Consider the following 18679-nt stretch of genomic DNA (forward strand, 5'->3'; position numbering starts at 1 on the left):
GGTGGTTGCCACCCCCCCCCCCAGGTAGTTTTTCTGCTCTGCACTCAACATTTTTAGAGCTAGAAGTGTCGGATTTATTGGTGGTTGCCACCCCCCCCCCCCCCCCAGGTAGTTTTTCTGCTCTGCAGTCTGCACTCAACATTTTTAGAGCTATGTAGAAGTGTCGGATTGAACGGTTACGATCATGCATCTAAAAATTGTGATTTTGTCATTCCTTCAGGTTACAGCTTATGTCCTAGTACCTAGTTTGAACCTCGGGCTTTTGCATGAGGAAATCAGAGCAAACAGTCTGCTCATCTCGGAATTTTGATATCGGTGACCTAAAGTCAGGACAACTTTGCAGCCTCTCCATTATAGGGGGAAATTGAGCTGTTCTTCTTTTGGACGGAAACGCACACATACATGGGGAACGGGATGTAGGTAAAAATGACAAATAATCGGAAAATTACACCTGTCACCCCCTTTATGGGCCTGAGGTCATCTCGGGTCAGGAAACGTCTCCAACAGTTTGATCTTCAGTAAATTTAGATAGAAACACGCTGGAGCGGTGAAAACATCTTATATTTGTTCAGCTCAACGATACAAAACGGCTGATGTCAACATGACGTTTTCGGTGACCTCGACCTGAGGTCAAATTTTGTTGCTGGGCTCACCTTATAACGCGTCTTGATGAGAGAAACACGATGTCGGAAAAATCAACGTAATACGAGCATAGCGTCGAAATTTGTTGCAAAAACGTTTTTCGAAAAGACGTGAAATTCTGAGCATTTGCTTTAAGGAGGCTAAACAGTTGATCTTAGACTAAAAATGGGAGTATAATTCAGGAAAAAAACTTAGAGCTATAGAATGCGCTTTTCCGGGGTGATGTTGCTTTATTCGTTCTTGAGTTATGCGGCGATTAGTGGGAAATTGTCAAGATGGGGAAACAAAATTCGTGATAATTTTGCTTTTGGTGGCCCCCGGTGGCTTCAGCGATGACCTGATCAAAAACAATATCCGTCCTCCATTATTCTGGAAGATCTATAGCGAGCTATATCTTGCTTCTTTCCGGGTCTTTCTAGCTTTCTTACTTTCCGAGCTAATCTGGTGTGGCCAAATACGCCCCCCCCCCCCCACCCTCCATTGCGAAGTCGGCCCGACCCCCACCCGGGCACGAGATGAAGTGCTAGAATGATACGGTTGAAACTGAGATGCATAATAGTAAGAGCTGGCATTCACCATCAAAGCCACTAAAGTAACAAGTCCAATCGCATTTACATACTTGTTAAATATGGGTTTACTTTATTCGTTTAAACAACAGCTTAAACACCTCGTTGAAGAACTTCATATACAATGATACAGATACCCTGCATGTTTGTGAGCATTCTTGGATAAGTAACTGCATCCGAGCCTTTTCAGTCCGCCGTCTGCAACTGTTTCGCCCTATATATTATGCAGCAACTAGCAATACTGACAGGTGACCTTATTCATGCCAATTACACACCAACAGCAAACACATGTTTCGATATCATAACAATAAACCCTGTCATTAACCTCCCGGTCCCAAACCACGGACCACCAGCGGCGGTGGCCGGTAGGGGTGAGTCGACGGGGCGGCGGCGGCGGCAGTGCGTAGGCGTCGGGGCTGCGGCGGCCGGCGCCCGCGGCGCCCACAAAGGGGCACCGGCCGCGCCCCCGCGCCGCCGTCGGCGATTGGTCGGCGCGCCGGCGCCGGGCTGCCATTGGCCGGTCGGCCGGGCGCGGGGGCGCCGCCGCGGCCGACCAGGCCGGGCCGGACCGACAGGGCCGTGCAGTGTCGGTCCGTCGCCCGTCCCGCCGCCCCGCCGCCGCCTGTCGCCCGCGCCCATGGCGTGCTGGGGCCTCGCCTGTCTGTTGTGGCTGGCCGCGTGCCAGGCGGCCACCGCCATCGACATCGCCCGCTTCTACGGCTACGGGCACGTGCCGGGCATCGCCAGTAAACGATCTGAAGGTGAGGAACCGGTGGAATGAGGGACGGCCACGGGGACTCAAAGGAAGTCGGTAACTCAGGTCAACCATACAGGCTTACCAGGCAGTACTGGATGACCAGGGACAACGGGCATTCTATGTCCTGCTAGTTCTTTAAAGGCTCGCACATTTTCGTGTAAAACACCGTCCAAGGGTTTCAATTTTGGGCTCTTGAGCTTGCAACGGTGGACATTCGATGACGTGATGACGAACCAAGTCACGGACACGAAAAAGACGTAATGATGTGAGCAAAGCTTCGTAGATCACAAACCCAGTTAACTATGGAAAATGTGGTGAAAATGGATTTGAACATATAAGTAAAGATAAAGTAACAAAAGATTGGTAATACGAGTATCTTTAAAGTTCTGTTTTGTATTTCTGCATTTGAACTTCAAAACATGAAATAGCAGATTATTTGACTCAAAGAAAATTTGGATCATAGCTAAGGTGTGATCCTTTCGGCAGCACAAAGGTGTCACTCGACATAATAATCTCGGTTTAGAGCGCACACAGCATAAGCTTCAACAGGTCCTTCTTACATGCCAGCAGACGCTACCTAGCATTTTCTTAATTGTGCATTTAATAATTTGATAGGAAGACAGTTCCAGACTAGAATAAAAATTAGACTTGCCGAAAAATTCTTATTTTCTTCGGAATGTCCCTTTAAAAAATATTTTTTAAACCTGCTGTAAGGAAGCCGCAAACCATCTAACTTATGACGGTGAAACAACTTTCAATATGCAACCAACGACAGGAAACAAGACATACCCGTTCCATAAAAGCTTGCCATACTGCCCATGGTTAATCATGATTGAACTCACTAGGGAAAAGTAGAAAATTAGGTATTTTGCAATTGATTCCATATTTATTCCTTTTCCTCTTCTTTTTCTCAGAAGCTAAGCCCGAGTGTTTTGAATGGGTGGACTTCATGGATGGCGAGTGCCAACTATAAATGAATTGTTACTTTCGCCTCTCTCTCTCTCTCTCTCTCTCTCTCTCTCTCTCTCTCTCTCTCTCTCTCTCTCTCTCTCTCTCTCTCTCTCTCTCTCTCTCTTCTCTCTCTCTTCTCTCTCTCTCTCTCTCTCTCTCTCTCTCTCTCTCTCTCTCTCTCTCTCTCTCTCTCTCTCTCTCTCTCTCTCTCTCTCTCTCTCTCTCTCTCTGTTTTTTCCAAGTAAACGACTATTCCAGTGCATCACACAATTATATACAAAAGTGGCTCCACTCTCTCGCACAAGCTCGACATGCTTATAATTCACCACTACCGGATTCTATCTGCTTTGAAAACCATCAGCTCCAGAAACACCGAAGTCGCACCAAGTGATAGCCCATTCAATGCCATTTTATGATGTGGTACTCATGACTTCGTTGCATGCCCGACATCGTTCGTCCAGTACAATTTCCATGAAACTACCAAAGCGCACCTGACACAAAGACGCACGCTGCCTTACTTATACCAACGCCACGCGGCAGAGCTTCGGTTACATGCCCCGAACCTCGTACTTCCTTCAGCTCTTTGCTACTTTTCCTATTCATCCGGTGCACCTGAACCTTGAGATGTCCCCATATTGAGAAATCTAGGGGAGTGAAGTCCTTATACTGCTCGGACCATCCACCCGAGAGAGCAGCCTCCTCCAAAGCGCGTTCGCAGCCATGCACGGGTCGCGGCAGTCGTGTGTGTGCGTTTTCCCCGTTCTGCTGCATACTGGCTCTTGATCGGCCGAATATCTCCTCCAGTTTTTAAGTGTCGTCAAAATTTGAAAAGCTCTGCTGTGAACCGCTGGGCGTTGATTGTCTCGGCCATGGCCATCCTTATTCTTCAACCAACATGATCCAAATATCGTACCCTCTCAGGTGTCCTCTGGGCACCCTGTCGGCCACTTTGTGCCTCGTAAAGGGTTGCGACACTTCCCAATATCTATACCAACCCAAAATGCACTCTCACATTTTTGCTTTGGTTCCAAAACTTTTCATGATCCCAAGAATAATGTTTAAATCTTTCGCCTTATTTCTACACACAGAGAAAAAATCACCCCAAAAAATAGGGTACTACAGAGTACCGATTCTGCACTACTATTTCGGGTATGTTTACCTTAAAAATGCAGGTAATCCCATCCCAGTCGTGTCTTGCTACCACCATAATCAAGGTACCCGAATTCCATTACATCTTTTTCCTACTCTTGATTTTCCGTTCATTCGAAGACGCTTTTCAGGGTACACCGCTATTTGAGGTAACGCTACGCAATTATTACGGGTAGTAATACACTACTTTCGGGTTTTTGTACCATGCCCCAGGTTCATTTACCTCGTATTTTGGGGTAGTGTAACCTATTATGAGCGCATAAATATGGGTCGGATAACCCAATGTGGTGTAAATGTACGCCAATCGCTCTGCAGAGTGCCAAATCTGTACCATTTTTGCGGGTACCACGGTTCTGAGGGTTTCGTAACCAGGTGCTCGTATCCAGTGTCATCAGGTACTTGTACACCACGCGTCGGTTCTGCTACATTCCGCTACGCAGTTCACCGGAACAATCTGCTAAAATACGCACACCGCAGTATATCCCGCGCCCCGCTGGGCTATTCAGCCATACGCGCCCTGCTGGGGGGGGGGGCAGATTCTGCCCCCCCCCTGTCTAACTTCCGAACCGATGGTCGTAGAAAGACGGGGAAAACGCCGGCCGGCGGACGCCGCCGGCCGGCGTTTGCCGGGACGGCCGGCGTTTCCAGCGATCTGTTTGGTCGAGCGCTTAGTTGGTAGGAAGCTGGTAGGCATTTTTGTAAATTGAAAAGTATGATGTTTTAAAATAATTTTCCTTTACAGAATCGCTTAAATGAATTATTCATTGAGAATAAAGGCGTCTTGCACGACAAAATATTTGTATTTCGTGTCGCTTAGTTGCGCCATCTGTTATATACCAACGTTGGTATATTCGTTATCCTAGCAGAGGTGGGGATGGAATCGAAAATTTTCGTTTTTTCTTGCGTCGCAAGCAATTTTAAAAAATCGTACTTGACTTTCCAAACACATGCATGTGTTGTCACATGTGACATGGTCATTTGGCTTTATTTCAGCCACACTCGTTTGCACTCACCTGGTGTCTGGTACTGTTCCTTGACGGCGTTTCTTGACATCCCAGTGCTGTTTCTTGTTGACTTGACGGCTTGGTGCCCTTGCAAAACACGATCCACCACCACACTCGACCGGGAAAGAAAGTCGCGCAGCTCACTTGCACAATAAAACGCGTGAAACGCCATTAGCACTCGCCGTGCGGCTCCCAGCCTCACACACACACCCATCACGCCGGCCACGGCGGCACAAACTGAAAGCCTGCGCGCCAAAACAGTCAAACGTGGAACGATGATTGGTGGAGAGCAACACCCTTCTGCGCATGCGCGACTTAGGTCACGCCCCCTGAGTTTCTGACAGCATCATGTAAAATTACTAACAAAAAGGTAACTCTACCTAAAAATAAGTAGTCAGAAAACCGCATTTAAGTACTTATACACCCTTATGAGTTGATGCATGTTACAGGTACCTGCTTTTCAGTGACAAGTAGTAAAAAAACATGCTGCCAGAGTAGCTCTATCACGACCGATTCTGATTTTTCGGGTAAAGATACCACTCTGTTTGTTAATGATACCCCGAATTTGCAGGGTACTGTGAACCTTGAAGGTACATTTACTAGTATGTTTGTAAAAAGAACCATTGGTGTACGGGAACCCCAAATAAATGGTGTGTAACTATTCCTATTTAGGTTTTCATACCTGAGAAATAAGGGTACTGGTACTCCTCATATGTAAAAAAATCCCATAGAGGGGTAATTATTTTTCTGTGTGTAGGACAGCCGCGTACTTAAATTTACTCATTCCTAAAAAGAAAATTTTTGATAATTATGATTTCTTTCTATGGGAGAAGAATTCTTCGACATTCCCTTCTAGAGGTAGGCATAAGGAAAAAGTGCCATTAACCATCTCGCACCTCCCACTGCGATTACGTCACCAGCATGTGGTTGAAAACCACTCTTCATTCTTAGCGGGACCCAATTTCGGCCGTGAGAAGGCCGCATGGTAGGCAGGGAGAGAGAGAGAGAGAGAGAGAGAGAGAGAGAGAGAGAGAGAGAGGGAGAGAGAGAGAAGAGAGAGAGGGAGGGAGGGAGAGAGAGAGAAGAGAGAGAGGGAGGGAGAGAGAGAGAGAGAGAGAGAGAGAGAGAGAGAGAGAGAGAGAGAGAGAGAGAGACCTGTCCATTGTGAGTGACTCATCGAACTCTGCACGTGCCCCGAATGAAGCGCTCGTTACGGTCGATTCGGTGTGCTGAGTTAGCGCAACGCGACCGCTCCAACTTTTGGAGTGCAGTGAGAGGAAGGAGGTCCGCACTGCCGCTCCGCCGTCACCCTGCACTCACGTGCCGCGACCTTTCCACGTTCGCACGTGTCGGATTGAACGGTTACGGGAGCCTGGAACCAATCTGGGTGGCATTAGCGAAAACGTGAAATCTTTGAGGACTTGTTCGGGTGGAAGTAGGTGGATGTGACCATGCTGAAAAGCTTCATCTCTGATCTCGTCCTGTATTCCTGACAGTGCTAGCGGTTCGAATGGAGTAACAGGGCTCTACCTACTAAAAGGAAAATGTTTCAGAAGTACATGTAATAATTAACTATACATTTTTTACCATGAAATCACTTACACGAATTTTAGGTGTCTTATACGAGCTTCTTACCTATATTTGTGCTTTAGGCTACTTTTTAATATCTAATAAAACACATTAATATTCATCAACTTCCAGCTCTCACAGATGTGCCGTGATTCTCAGGCCTCGCCTGTGGAAATTGACGATGTGCAGGCGAAGGTTGTCGCTGTCTGCATTGCATTGCAAAACATAGGCAACTTCGATCCACTTGCTGACAGCTTTACAGACTGCTTCATAAAGGAATGTACAAATGTGCTTAGGATTGTATTCGAGGATACGTTTTGTGCTGTTTTTGGTTGCGTCACGTCATTTTATTGTTTTGCCTCATAAAAAGATAACCTTCTAAGGTTGCTGCTGGAAAAGTAGACGTTTTGGAGAAAGTAGGTTCAATAAATGGTGGCATTGAAAAGCTTTATTTAACATCACAAGTTCCACAGTCCGGCGCCAGTGTTATATATGTAACAATAGAAAAAGGAGGTGAAGGCAATCATTAAACTTTTAGGCTAGAAATAAACATTAAACAATGCCCTGCTACATTATTCGACGAGATAGCAGGTGTTTGCGAATGTAGATGCCGCAATTATTTGTCTTGCCAGGTACACAACTCATAAATTGAGTTATTTGTCTGTAGTCGTGGGAAAAGTCACTTGCAGGAAGTTGTGAAATATACACGGTCCAATAACCTTTATTGACCCATGTTGTTTGCAGCCGCTGCTTATGCACGCTGAACTGACTGGTTTTGTAATTCTAAGCTCACGAGAAAATCGGCGTTATATCAGGATCGCGCTCACCATACCGAATCATGCTATTTGCTAACCAATTTTTTTCGCGACCTCTTCAGCCCAGCTAATTTTGCCATCATTTACCATATCATTTATCCATGACGTCATTGTATGTAAACCAGTATAGCGCCTTTTGGGGCGACTAACGGAGCGAGCGAGGGGGTGAGTCTTGCACGTGCGAAATTTCGAGGGGGTACCTCCAACTGACTTGTGCACGGCACCCTACTGACCGGTTTCTAGCGATGTGCCAAATTTGAGCACAATCGGCCCAGCCGTTCTCGAGATCTGAGAGCGACACCATGCACGTGCGCACGTGCAAAATGGGTCCCAACTGACTTGTGCACGGCACCCTACTAACTGGTCCCTAACCGTGTACCAAATTTGAGCGCCATCGGTTCAGCCGTTCTCGAGATCTGGAAACGACCCCTGCACGTGCGCACGTGCAACAGCACCCCAACTCTGGCACATGGATATGCAGTGCCTAGTGGGTGCCTACCTACATGCCAAGTTTCAGCGCAATCGGCCAAGTAGTTACCGAGATATTGCAACAATTACAAAACTGACACCTCTTCGTTTTGCACGTGGCACGTGCATAAGGGGTCACCCACATGCATCGGGAATAGTCCAATACTTGGTAGAAGGAATGAAGCTACCCTACAAAAATTACCGCGTGTAAATCGGTCAAGTGGTTGCTGAGATATAAGCCTCGCAAAAGCGTCCGCACGGCCGGCCGGCCGGCCGGCCGGCCGCTCATACTCAGAAATTTCCGTTAATCTAAGGAAAGACTACGCTCGCTTCGCTCGCTCCGTAACAAGCTACAAGTACTTACACGTATCATGTATGTGCGAGTACCGGTGTCGTGGATTAGTAGACACACTGCGAGCAACAAGGGCTACCCGGTGCCTGGACGGGGGTCGGTCACCAGTCCAAGAGCGGACCAAACCCACGGGGGTCATTGATTTCCAATGAACCTGCCGACTACCATTACTGACGCGGCCGCAGCCAGGTGGTCGATCGCGTGTCCTGCTCGCATTCGCCGCGAAAGCATGTCTCATTGACGACATTGGCTGGTTTACTCGGAGGTGCATTGTCAAGGAGGTCATCGTTCAAACGCGTACAGTGCTGAGTAGGCTCGTTGGGGCTGAATGGATGTGCTCGGACACGATGGGTACTGGGTAGTGCTGGGCAGAGAAAGGAGCAGCGGTTCCTGTATTGCGCAGGGATATGCCAATAATAACCAAAAATAGAGGCTCGGAATTGAATTGAATTACTTAATCTAGAATGATAGTTGGAGTGAAAGAACATTTTTTAAGACTTTGAGATAATAGAAAATGGTAAATGACTGAACTGGATCATGGGAGATAATTTTTTTTAGCAAAAATTGGCATGGCAGATGTTTTCTAAAAAAAATTAAAACGGCACAGGTATCGAACGAATGATATGGTGCTTAAAAAGGATTTCAACTTACAGAACATCTTGTCGCAACAGAGCTGCTGATTTCGATACGATTGACTTTGATCTGAAATTTGAGGATTTACTTCACCTGACATTTGTTATGCGTCTGCAATTGAAATAGCGAAAGTCAACGTCTGCTAGTTCCGACTAGCTCGATGTACAGCCCACCGCTAAAGTAATGTAGGGTTTTACCAATCTCAATGGTTGGCTTTGACTGGCGATTGTTTTAATGCGGAGTGATCGAAAAGAAGATGTCAATAGCTAAAGTTGCAGCTGCAAGGGTGACGATACATATAAGCTACATTCAAAGTTTCATTGTAGTCTGGTTAATCGTTCCTAAGCTTCAGAAGCAGAACATACCCATGACTGAAACCCCACATTACTTCTGCTGTGGACTGTACCGTAAAAGCATAAAATTGCGCTACCAAAAATAGCCAATACATTGCATCGGGTTTTGACTGACGTCACCCAAGAACATTTGCAATAACTCCTGTTCAATAAGTCATGGCACATAGCTTCTTCCCAGCACCTATTTAAGAAGACCGATCAATGAGTGCTGGGGTAATATTAGAAAACCCACCATTTTCTGCCAAGAAAACCAAGTAAACCTGACAGGTAGGCTGTGCCGCCGTACTCACGAGTTAAGCGGCACAGCCTACCAAGCACCAGCAGCAGTTTGCAACGCCTGCTCTACGGTAAGCGCTGAACTAGATCACCATTCACAAATCCTCACAAGACGCACACACAAATGAGGTATCGAGGTAAAAACGCCATTTTAAAGCTGTCATACATATACCTAGCTGTCACTTGTCACCTTTGTCCGTCGGTAAGCTCATAAATGTCTAGGAGCTTGGGGAGCCGTGGTAACAGATGTGTTGTTGCCACCTGCTCAGCCGAATGCCGACACTAGAAACTCAGACGCATCGATGATCGAAGAGAGAAAGAACGTTCAAACTTTCCCCATCTCTTGCTGTGGTGCGCCGAACTATGGCGGTGACGGGAGTCTGCTCCCTACACTGTACCGGAACCGTTCGCATCTGAACAAAGAACCAGCGCGCCCGTGTTATCGGGACTCGCGTTTCGTCGCTCCGTCCAACTCACCTGTCTCTATTGATCTCACGGGGAGCGGTCGGAGCGGCTGCTCTCCGCGGGGAGGCCCGCGGGGCGGTGGTCGCACGCGCAGCACGCACACCGGCGTTCATAATTCAGACAGCAGTGGGTGAATGTACTTACAGGTGTGGCGTGAATGTTCTGTATGAGTGAATGCGTGTGCGCCTTGTTAAAAAGGGAGTGCTGTCTGTAAAGAACTCCTCGTGAGAAAACGCGCACAATCTTTTAGCTATTGTCATCTTGTCTCTAGATTGGCTCATCCACATCCTTGCATCGGCACGACGGCAAACCATGAATGATTACATGTGAATCTGAAATGCCGTTTTAGACATGCTACTTGTGATGCTGTTAACAAATTATTTATCAATAACAACGTGTGTTACGATGCTTGACAATGCAAAGGATTCATCTATATACATAGTTCATAGGTGCAATAAAGACGCTACAACACCTCAATAGCTAAAGTGGTCTTTGTCTTTTACAAGCGTAATGAATGACTCAATCGTCCGTGCTGAAGCTGTTTCAGGCTGCTCCATTTTCCCGTCTTACCCGCGCTCAATATTTAATCAACGGCTAACTACTTTTGAGAAGTGCACGTGAAATTGCCATTACCACTGAGGCGTCACTCCCCGTGCGCCGGCCGCCGAGGTGGCGATGGCGTGCCAAAGTTGGCGCTCGCGGCGAACGCGGCGCAACTTACACGGCAGCTACTGTCAATGATTTATTGTGGACGGTTGCTGCGTGTCAGGTGCTGAGCTGAGCTGGACGATATGTGTGCTACATTGTTTTACTCTGCTAGATCACTAATGGAGACGTGAACGCTTACTGGAATTGGACATGCCAAAGTGCCATGGGAAACAATTCATTCGTTCGGCCAAAGACCCAAAGACACAGTTACAGTACATTTCACTCAATTCCATATCCATAAACGATGCTAAATTAAGAAACCGAAATGTTGTTCCATCCGAATGATATGTTTTATGTGATATGTATCGGCATTTGTTATGATATTCATGCCCTTTCTTGTTGCGCGCTCCATCAGCCAATGTGTTCATCTAACGCCACTGATTCTGCGTGCTCTGACGTCACCGGTTCTGCCTCGTCTGACGTCACTGGGTGTCTCTGTTTCAGCGCGGCGCTGCCGACCCACCGAGCCGTTCCTCTGCCCCGGTGGCGACGTGTGCATATCGATAGCGTACCTGTGTGACGGAGCGCCCGACTGTCCCGACAGCTATGATGAAGATAACAAGCTCTGCACGGCAGGTTAGTCAAGGCGCTGTGTGTGTGACACTCATATGACGTCACTGGAGTCTGTCACTGACACTGCGTGCTCCAGCAGGGACGCAACGACCGGCGGCGGCATATGTTGCAAGTAGGCCCAAAAGCCCCAAAAAGTTTGCTTGTTAGCTTCAGTTGGCTAAACGTAGTTGTAACTTGAAGTTCTCGGAATATGCACTATGAGTCATCGAGCTAATTGGCCTGATGATGTCCCCGTTGGTTCATTGCAAAGCTCAAACAATGCCTCCAAGCTGTTATTTCACTTTGCGTCTCCGAATCAATGAAATTGTATTTGGTTTATTTACCGTGGGTAAACTCCGTAGTTCAGTTTCACGAGCCGTGTTTGAACAGCGAAAATTACCTCAGCCCGCGCGCTCGACCGCCTGAAGCGGCATGTTTGCGCTTTTAACTCGGTCCAACGGATGAAGCTAGTGGCTTGTCAGACAGTTTGCGATTTACGGTCGTGCCGTCTCCGTGAATCTGAGACGTGTTCAAAGCCGGCGACGTGGCATCATCAGCCAACGACTGTCTATATTGTCGCCACGTCTTCCGCGCCATTTCGCCGATGGCCACCGGAATACCAAACAGGGCTGGAACGGAGCCGGCGTCTTCTTCAAACAAACTGCGATCGTCTGCGCGTCAACTACCACGGAAGACGGGAAAGGCCGACTTAGAACGAGGGCTAGCTGAAAAAGAACTACAGGACTAGCGGGTCGAAAAGTCACCACGCAATCTTAATACTTAGAAGAATCAGTGAAACAAAAGTGAAAACCATTGCCTCCCTCCACCCCTCAGTTCCCAGCACTTTCCGCTGCCTTCCGTAAGTCCGTCAGTGACGCCGACTCGAGCAGTGGTGCCCAGAAGTCAAGCCCCCGTCGCCTGTTGACTCGCTAACCCGAGCCTCTCCGGAAGATTAACTTCCTCGCTTCAGTGCCGCCGTGTTATCGCGGCTCGCTACTGGCCTGTCAGACCAGCCAGCCGGCAGAAAGACGTCTCTGTTGCGCGGCAATTCGCCGCCGGCCACGACAGCGGAAGGCGATGATGTTTTTGGGAACGGAGGCTGCGAGCATGTTGGAAAAGTGCCGCGGTCAAAATAAAGTAAACGACTGACCCGAATGTAGAAAGTTATACGAGTGTCTACTGCATACAGCACGCATCAAACCGTATGACCAAGTTTTGAGAAATGATCGATATAGAAATCGTTTAATAGTTCAAAAACAGTTTTGCGTACAGTCAACATTTCAGTCCCATTAGGCTTGCCAGCCATGTCATGTCCAGTGTCCAGTGCTGAACGCTTGGTTGGCATTCACTGTGACCTGCCGTGAATGCTGTGTTCGAGTTACCCTAAACCGAAATGAGTATAAGGCCTGCCGTGGTCCGTTCGGCCGTGTTTGACCTACCGTGATCCACCGTGATGTCTGTTCTGCCGTAACCACCCTTCCTGTTCTGCCGTGAGTGCTATGTCTGTTCCGCCGTGAGCGCTATGTCTGCTCTGCCGTGCGCGCGTTGCCTGTTCTGTGCTCGCCCTCGCTGCACTGGGCCCCGGGTCGGTCCCGGCGGGCCGCACCACACCGCCGCGTCACCGCCGGTGGACATTTATTGCCGCCCAGATGGAGACAAATGTCGCTCAGCTTTACCGGCGATCGACTCCGCCCCCCCTGACCGGCCAAGTGGGGCGAACAGCGAGCCATAGACCGCCGGACCACCGATCCGCGACCGATACCGCATTGTCGGTCAAAATGCAACGCAGCAGCCGAGGCAGCGATAACCGCCTACTGAGTAGCGCTAGAATTAGACGAAATCGATGCGAGATTTGTGATGTGATAAATGTGCAGTCGCCAAAAGACACCAAGTTATATGTAGAACTGACATTTTGAATAAGTGTCCCAATGCATTGTCTGAAACTGTGGACAGCCTTCCAAGATCGGCATAATGTATGCTGATCCACGTATTTATGGCTGATTTGCATTATTCATTCGCATTATTTGGATAGCAAGGAGAAACGTGCGGTCTTTTCGATACCCTTCATCGGAGACCACTTTACGCGGCTGCAACAGGCGCCACAAAGGCATTGGGGTACAACAGGATGAGGCCGACCAAGTCCACAGTCTCATGCGTCACGTGGTTATGTAACCTGTCAGCATAAGGAGTGGAGGTTGGTGTAAGCCAGCCTGCTGCCGTACTCGTTTACTCTGGCCCAGACATCCGTCAGCCGCCGCCAGTGTTGGACTGTGATTAGCCGCTCTACTATAGCCTTTCCAGTTCCCTCCACCTCTGCAGAGGTGGAGGGACATGGGACCTGGGATCACAGGTCCCATGGGACCTGTGATACAGTGTTTTGTTTTCCAGCCGGATGGTGCCATGATTATTATCATGACTTATTGATAATGACCAATGGGTGTCAGTAGCTTGACTGATACATTCATGCTGTCTTCTCATGACCCTGGGCCTGCATATATGTATTGTAATTCGTGTCTTCTGATTCATACCAATGCCTACCAATCCGATACAAGGCCATCGTTTCCCCCGGATCGACGAGGCTGTGCCCAGTTTCCACACACGATTGTCTGCACCTTTTCCGTACTACGGACACTACCGGCTCCCCACATTGATACCACCGTTTCCGATACATACACCACTGTTTTCCTTCACTTACTCCACCGTTTATCCTACACTGCTGATACCGCCTTTTCCCATACTGACGTTGCCGGTACTGATGTTACCCGTATCACCGTTTCCCACACTGACCTCACCGTTTCCCCTACACTGATACCGCTGTTTCCCGTACTGACGCCACCGTTTCCCTACACTGACGCCACCGTTTCCCTACACTGACGCCACCGTTTCCCGTACTGACGCCACCGTTTCCCGTACTGACGCCACCGTGGCGTTTCCCATACTGACGCCACCGTTTCCCGTACCGACGTCACCGTTTCCCTACACTGACGACACCGTTTCCCATACTGACGTTACCGTTTCCCGTACTGACGCCACCGTTTCCCTCGCCAGCGCGGCGGCCGCCGGTGGAGGAGACGGCCAGTTTCCTGAAGTCGCTGCTCGCCAGCCATGGTCCCAACTACTTGGAGAAGCTGTTTGGCAGCAAGGCCCGGGACGCCCTGTTGCCGCTCGGCGGAGTGGAGGCGGTGGCTGTCGCACTGTCAGGTCAGTGGTGCACTGAAAATCGGCAGTATCCATATAAGTGCATGTATGGCCTAAACTTTTGAATTCATTTTAAAAGAGATAAAACGCAAAAATTACCCAACGTTTCGCATTTATTGCTTAGTCATGGGTGTTAGAGTGCCCAGTTAGACTGAGCAATAAATGCGAAACGTTGGGTAATTTTTGCGTTTTATCTCTTTTAAAATGAATTCAAAAGTTTAGGCCATACATGCACTTATATGTCACATCTGTCATTTGATAATCCTCAAATCGGCAGTAGACTCGCACTGTGGTTCCCAGTTGGTGCGGCTAGACGCGGTTATAATGCATTGCGACTTGTTTATTTGGATTGTAAATGCAGAGCTGATGCATCAGCTGTACAACATGCACACTTCTCACCTCAAGAGGACAAAAATAAATATACAAATGTTAGCTGCATTGTCAGTACCTAATGAAAGAAAGACGATAGTGTATAAATGCACGAATGTGGGATCGCTGAGGCCATTAACGAATATTTACAACATAAGGGTTGGAATTCAGTACTCGGTAGTTTCAAAAACGGCAATTACCGTCAGCTGAGAACCTCTCAGTGTTTTTACAACAGGCGCGCTCACCAGCGCCTCTCGGCACCTGCAGTCACCCGAGTCGCTGCTGCCGGGCCGGCCAGGCGGCGCGGTACAGACCCAATCACCCGCGACGCTCGCAATGTCGGTCGAACGCTGTCCGTGCGCCCTCCGGGAAATGCGGCCAAAGTGAAATGGTGTGTGCTCCGTGCCGCTCTGGGCCGGCGCACATCGCCCGGTGGTGGGGACAGTGGGCCTCAGGGACCACCGGCTGTATACTGTTGAGAGAGCGTAAAATAGTACCTATTCGAATAACGCGACAAGGAAACACATTTTTATTAGATAGGTAAATTTTTTGGCTCGTATGCGTCAAGTGGACTCGGTATTTGCACTTTATTCAACCGCGCTAATATCAATGTTGCAGGTGTTGTTCTCCGAGATCAGCTAAATTATTGCCCCGAGAGACTTTAAAAAAGCTGAAAAACCTAAAAGCCCAAAATTGCTCATGAACCAGCCGCAAGAAAAGATCCCTAACCGCTGATGTGAAAAGATATCAACCAGCCCATGTGATGTTGTTTAGAGCAACAGTTTTTATGTCGTGGCTGTTAAACTAAATGGGCGACTCTTAGCCCTATAGCTAACCACTTTTCCGTCAACCAAACTTGTCTTGGGTCCGAAAGAACTAATTAGGTATATGAAGTTGCGGTTGTGGAATATTACTGAGCAAATGCATCAGTGCTCCACTCATGTTCTATGCGCTTATTTGCCATTAGCATAGGTGTAATGACGTCATAGGCCCGGCGCCGTCCGATTCTATGGGATGGGATAAGGAGTGACGTTGATCCTGCGACAGTCTGACAGTAGTTCTCTATATACCGTGCTGACAGTGAGTCTGCCATCCACTGAGCCGTCCCCACGGGCCAGCTGGAAGATCCTACTAGTTGATAGAGCGCAGCTAGGTAAAAGCTTTGTGTAGTTTCTCCCAATTACGGGGAAAATAGTCTTGTCCAGAAGCATAGGCCAAAACTTTCTTTGTCGCTGACGCTCGTATATGAAGTGAATAGTGTTCCACAAGCGGAGTAACTTATCGAGATGGAAATATGAACTGAAAGTTAAAATATAGCTAAAGCTGTTCATTTGATCTAGTGGTGCACAAGCGATCTCGATTATATGACTCGAAAAGATGTAGTTGAATAAGGAACAAATATTATCAATGAATAAAATAGGTACGTCAGTGTCTTACATTTAACGACACGCTTTTATTGCAACGAGCAGATTATTGCATTATACAATACTCAAGGGCCATTGTTACTGAGTTTTTAAGACTCAATACACAATCGCTCATACCTGATCCATTTATGAATTAAATACGACTCCAAAGATTTAGGAATAAAAACCATGGCAGATTCTCACTAAAATCCCTCTTCCCTCCTCTTGTCGGTGCCATTGTTAAAATGTAATAAAAACCGCTTATTTTTATCCGTCAGCCTATATCGCTACCCAACTCGTACCTATAACGGCTGAAAGGGTACCAATATCGCCGTAAGCTGGTCCTCACTGCGGGAAAGAGTGCCCGTGAGTCGATTTCTGGGACGCAATCACCGCAGTGTGCTCATTCAGCTCTGACCGTCGGCGAGGATCTGCCCCCCAGACTCCCGCATACGTGATCTGTGTAGAATTAGGTCCAAGACGAAAGCAGAGGAAAATAAATGGCAGGCAAGGCCAGCTTAGTGCTCTGACAACGGACCTAAGCCTCCATTAATAAGTCGGATCAGCTGGTGTGCTGCGAGGCTGCATTGTCAAAAACTAATGGGGATGCATAATATGTATTGTTTATTAATCTCACGGGACGGAGACAAACGAATGCTTGCGGCTTAAAAATTGAAAGAGCACATCAATATCCTTCGCATACAGCTATATGTACAGTATATACTGCTCAAAGCTTCGGTCATGACACATAGCCAAGTCTCATGAGCATGGATGGCGTTCGCTTTTTCTTGACGGCGCACTGAGTTGTAACGCATCGATTACCACAATTCACGAGTCGTCGTATGAAGTGTGTAACGTCAGTCTTGAAAGTACCGCGCATCGGTACAGTGGATCTTTCAAGCCTGACCGTGGAAGGGCTGCTAAATTTGAGAGTCACTGAACCAGATAATGTCCTCGTCCATCGACCATCCCCCAACTCAATTGGTTCAGTGACTCTGAAATTTGGCAACCCTTCCTCACTCGGGCTTGATGGATCCAACACACCGATGCGCGGTACATACAAGACTGACTGTACTGGATGTTCTCTCCATCATACTCACTAATGATGGGCGGTCTGTGTGTTGCAGAATCGCAGACGATCGACGACTTCGGCAGGGCGCTGCAGCTGATGACCGTCGACGTCAACCACCTGCGCTCCGTCTTCATGGCCGTCGAGAACGGAGACATGGGCACGCTGAAATCACTCGGCATCAAGGACTCGGAGCTCGGCGACGTCAAGTTCTTCTTGGACAAGCTGCTGAAGACAGGGTTCCTCGACTAGAGCCGAGAGCGGGAGCCGATTCGTGTCCAACTGCGCGCGTGCGGGCCCCGGCCGGTCGGGGCAGAGAGACCCTGATCGAGCCCGCCCTCAGCAGTCTCCGGCCGCGGCCGACGTCCAACACCGTTCCCGATCGCGCCGACAGCGGCCTCGACCTCGGCCGAAGACTAGCCGGCTGGCCGGGGACCCTGCAGCCACCTGCCCCGGCCGCGGCTCCGCGCCCGCCCGCAGCCGCCGCGCCCCCGTCCGCGCCGGCCTCTCCTCGATAGCACCCCACTGACCACCAGCGCAGCGCCGCGCGGACGGGCCGCCCGACGCCTGGGGCGCCCTGACCCTGACCTGAGAGCGGGCAGCGGCGGCGGCCGGCGGCCGGCCCTCGCGGCAGCCGCCGGCCGGCGCCGGCCGCCCCCCCCCCCCTGTGACTCGCCCCGCCCCTGCCATCCTCTGTGGCGTGATCTCAGCTGATCTTTGAGCCGGTCCAACCCGACCGGCGTGCTGTGAGCTCCGCGCTGACCCCATGACCTCTCGGGTCACTCCGCCTTCCGGCCAGGTGCAGCGCGCGCGCCGAGGCGCCCCACTGCACTCCTGTCCGTGGGGGCGCACGGCTCGACAAAACGGCTCGCAACGACACCAGCCCGGTCGCTTCAAGGTGTCCTGTCTATCGCTGTTTTGGGCATGCTGATTTCGTGTGTTCATGGCGCGTTACGTTATAAATATGTAAGTAGGCTAGCTTAGTTAACCTTTCGTTAGGAATAACAGCAGCCTATAAAATCTATCTGTTGGAGGGCTGGATTGGTAAAAATAAATTGCGCAGTGACACATCATCAGTCTCATATGAACATGTTTGTGGAAAATGGCTGACGGTTGATACACGTTTGTTTCTAAGATTGGTCTATCGATATTTCAAATACGATTAAAGGAACGGCATGGTTTCTTGATAGAAAATGTAGAAAAATCATTTCGGAAAGGAAGTAACTATTTGCTGAAAGTGAAAGACTGAAGGTCAGTAGAAGAAAAATGATTTAGTTCTGGAATGAGCATAGGCAATAATATAAATCTTTTGTGTTGGAGGCCACGGGAATTGTAAGAGCTGCGAGGTAATATCTGTTTTGAATGGAGACAGTGCGATCG

At 48.9% G+C, this 18679-nt stretch overlaps 1 protein-coding gene across 1 annotated transcript; it reads left to right on the plus strand.

Moving 5' to 3' along the window:
- The first annotated feature begins 1778 nt into the window (after window positions 1-1778).
- LOC122388834 (prohormone-4-like) lies at window positions 1779-18435 on the plus strand. Its single transcript, XM_043380281.1, has 4 exons — window positions 1779-1969; window positions 11153-11284; window positions 14309-14461; window positions 17358-18435. The coding sequence occupies exons 1-4, from the start codon at window positions 1846-1848 to the stop codon at window positions 17549-17551; spliced, it is 603 nt and encodes a 200-aa protein (XP_043236216.1). The 5' UTR covers window positions 1779-1845; the 3' UTR covers window positions 17552-18435.
- Window positions 18436-18679: the final 244 nt, after the last annotated feature.

The sequence above is a fragment of the Amphibalanus amphitrite genome, unplaced genomic scaffold, assembly GCF_019059575.1.
Source record: "Amphibalanus amphitrite isolate SeventyFive unplaced genomic scaffold, NRLGWU_Aamphi_draft 000336F_arrow, whole genome shotgun sequence".
In the NCBI taxonomy this organism is placed as follows: domain Eukaryota; kingdom Metazoa; phylum Arthropoda; class Thecostraca; order Balanomorpha; family Balanidae; genus Amphibalanus; species Amphibalanus amphitrite.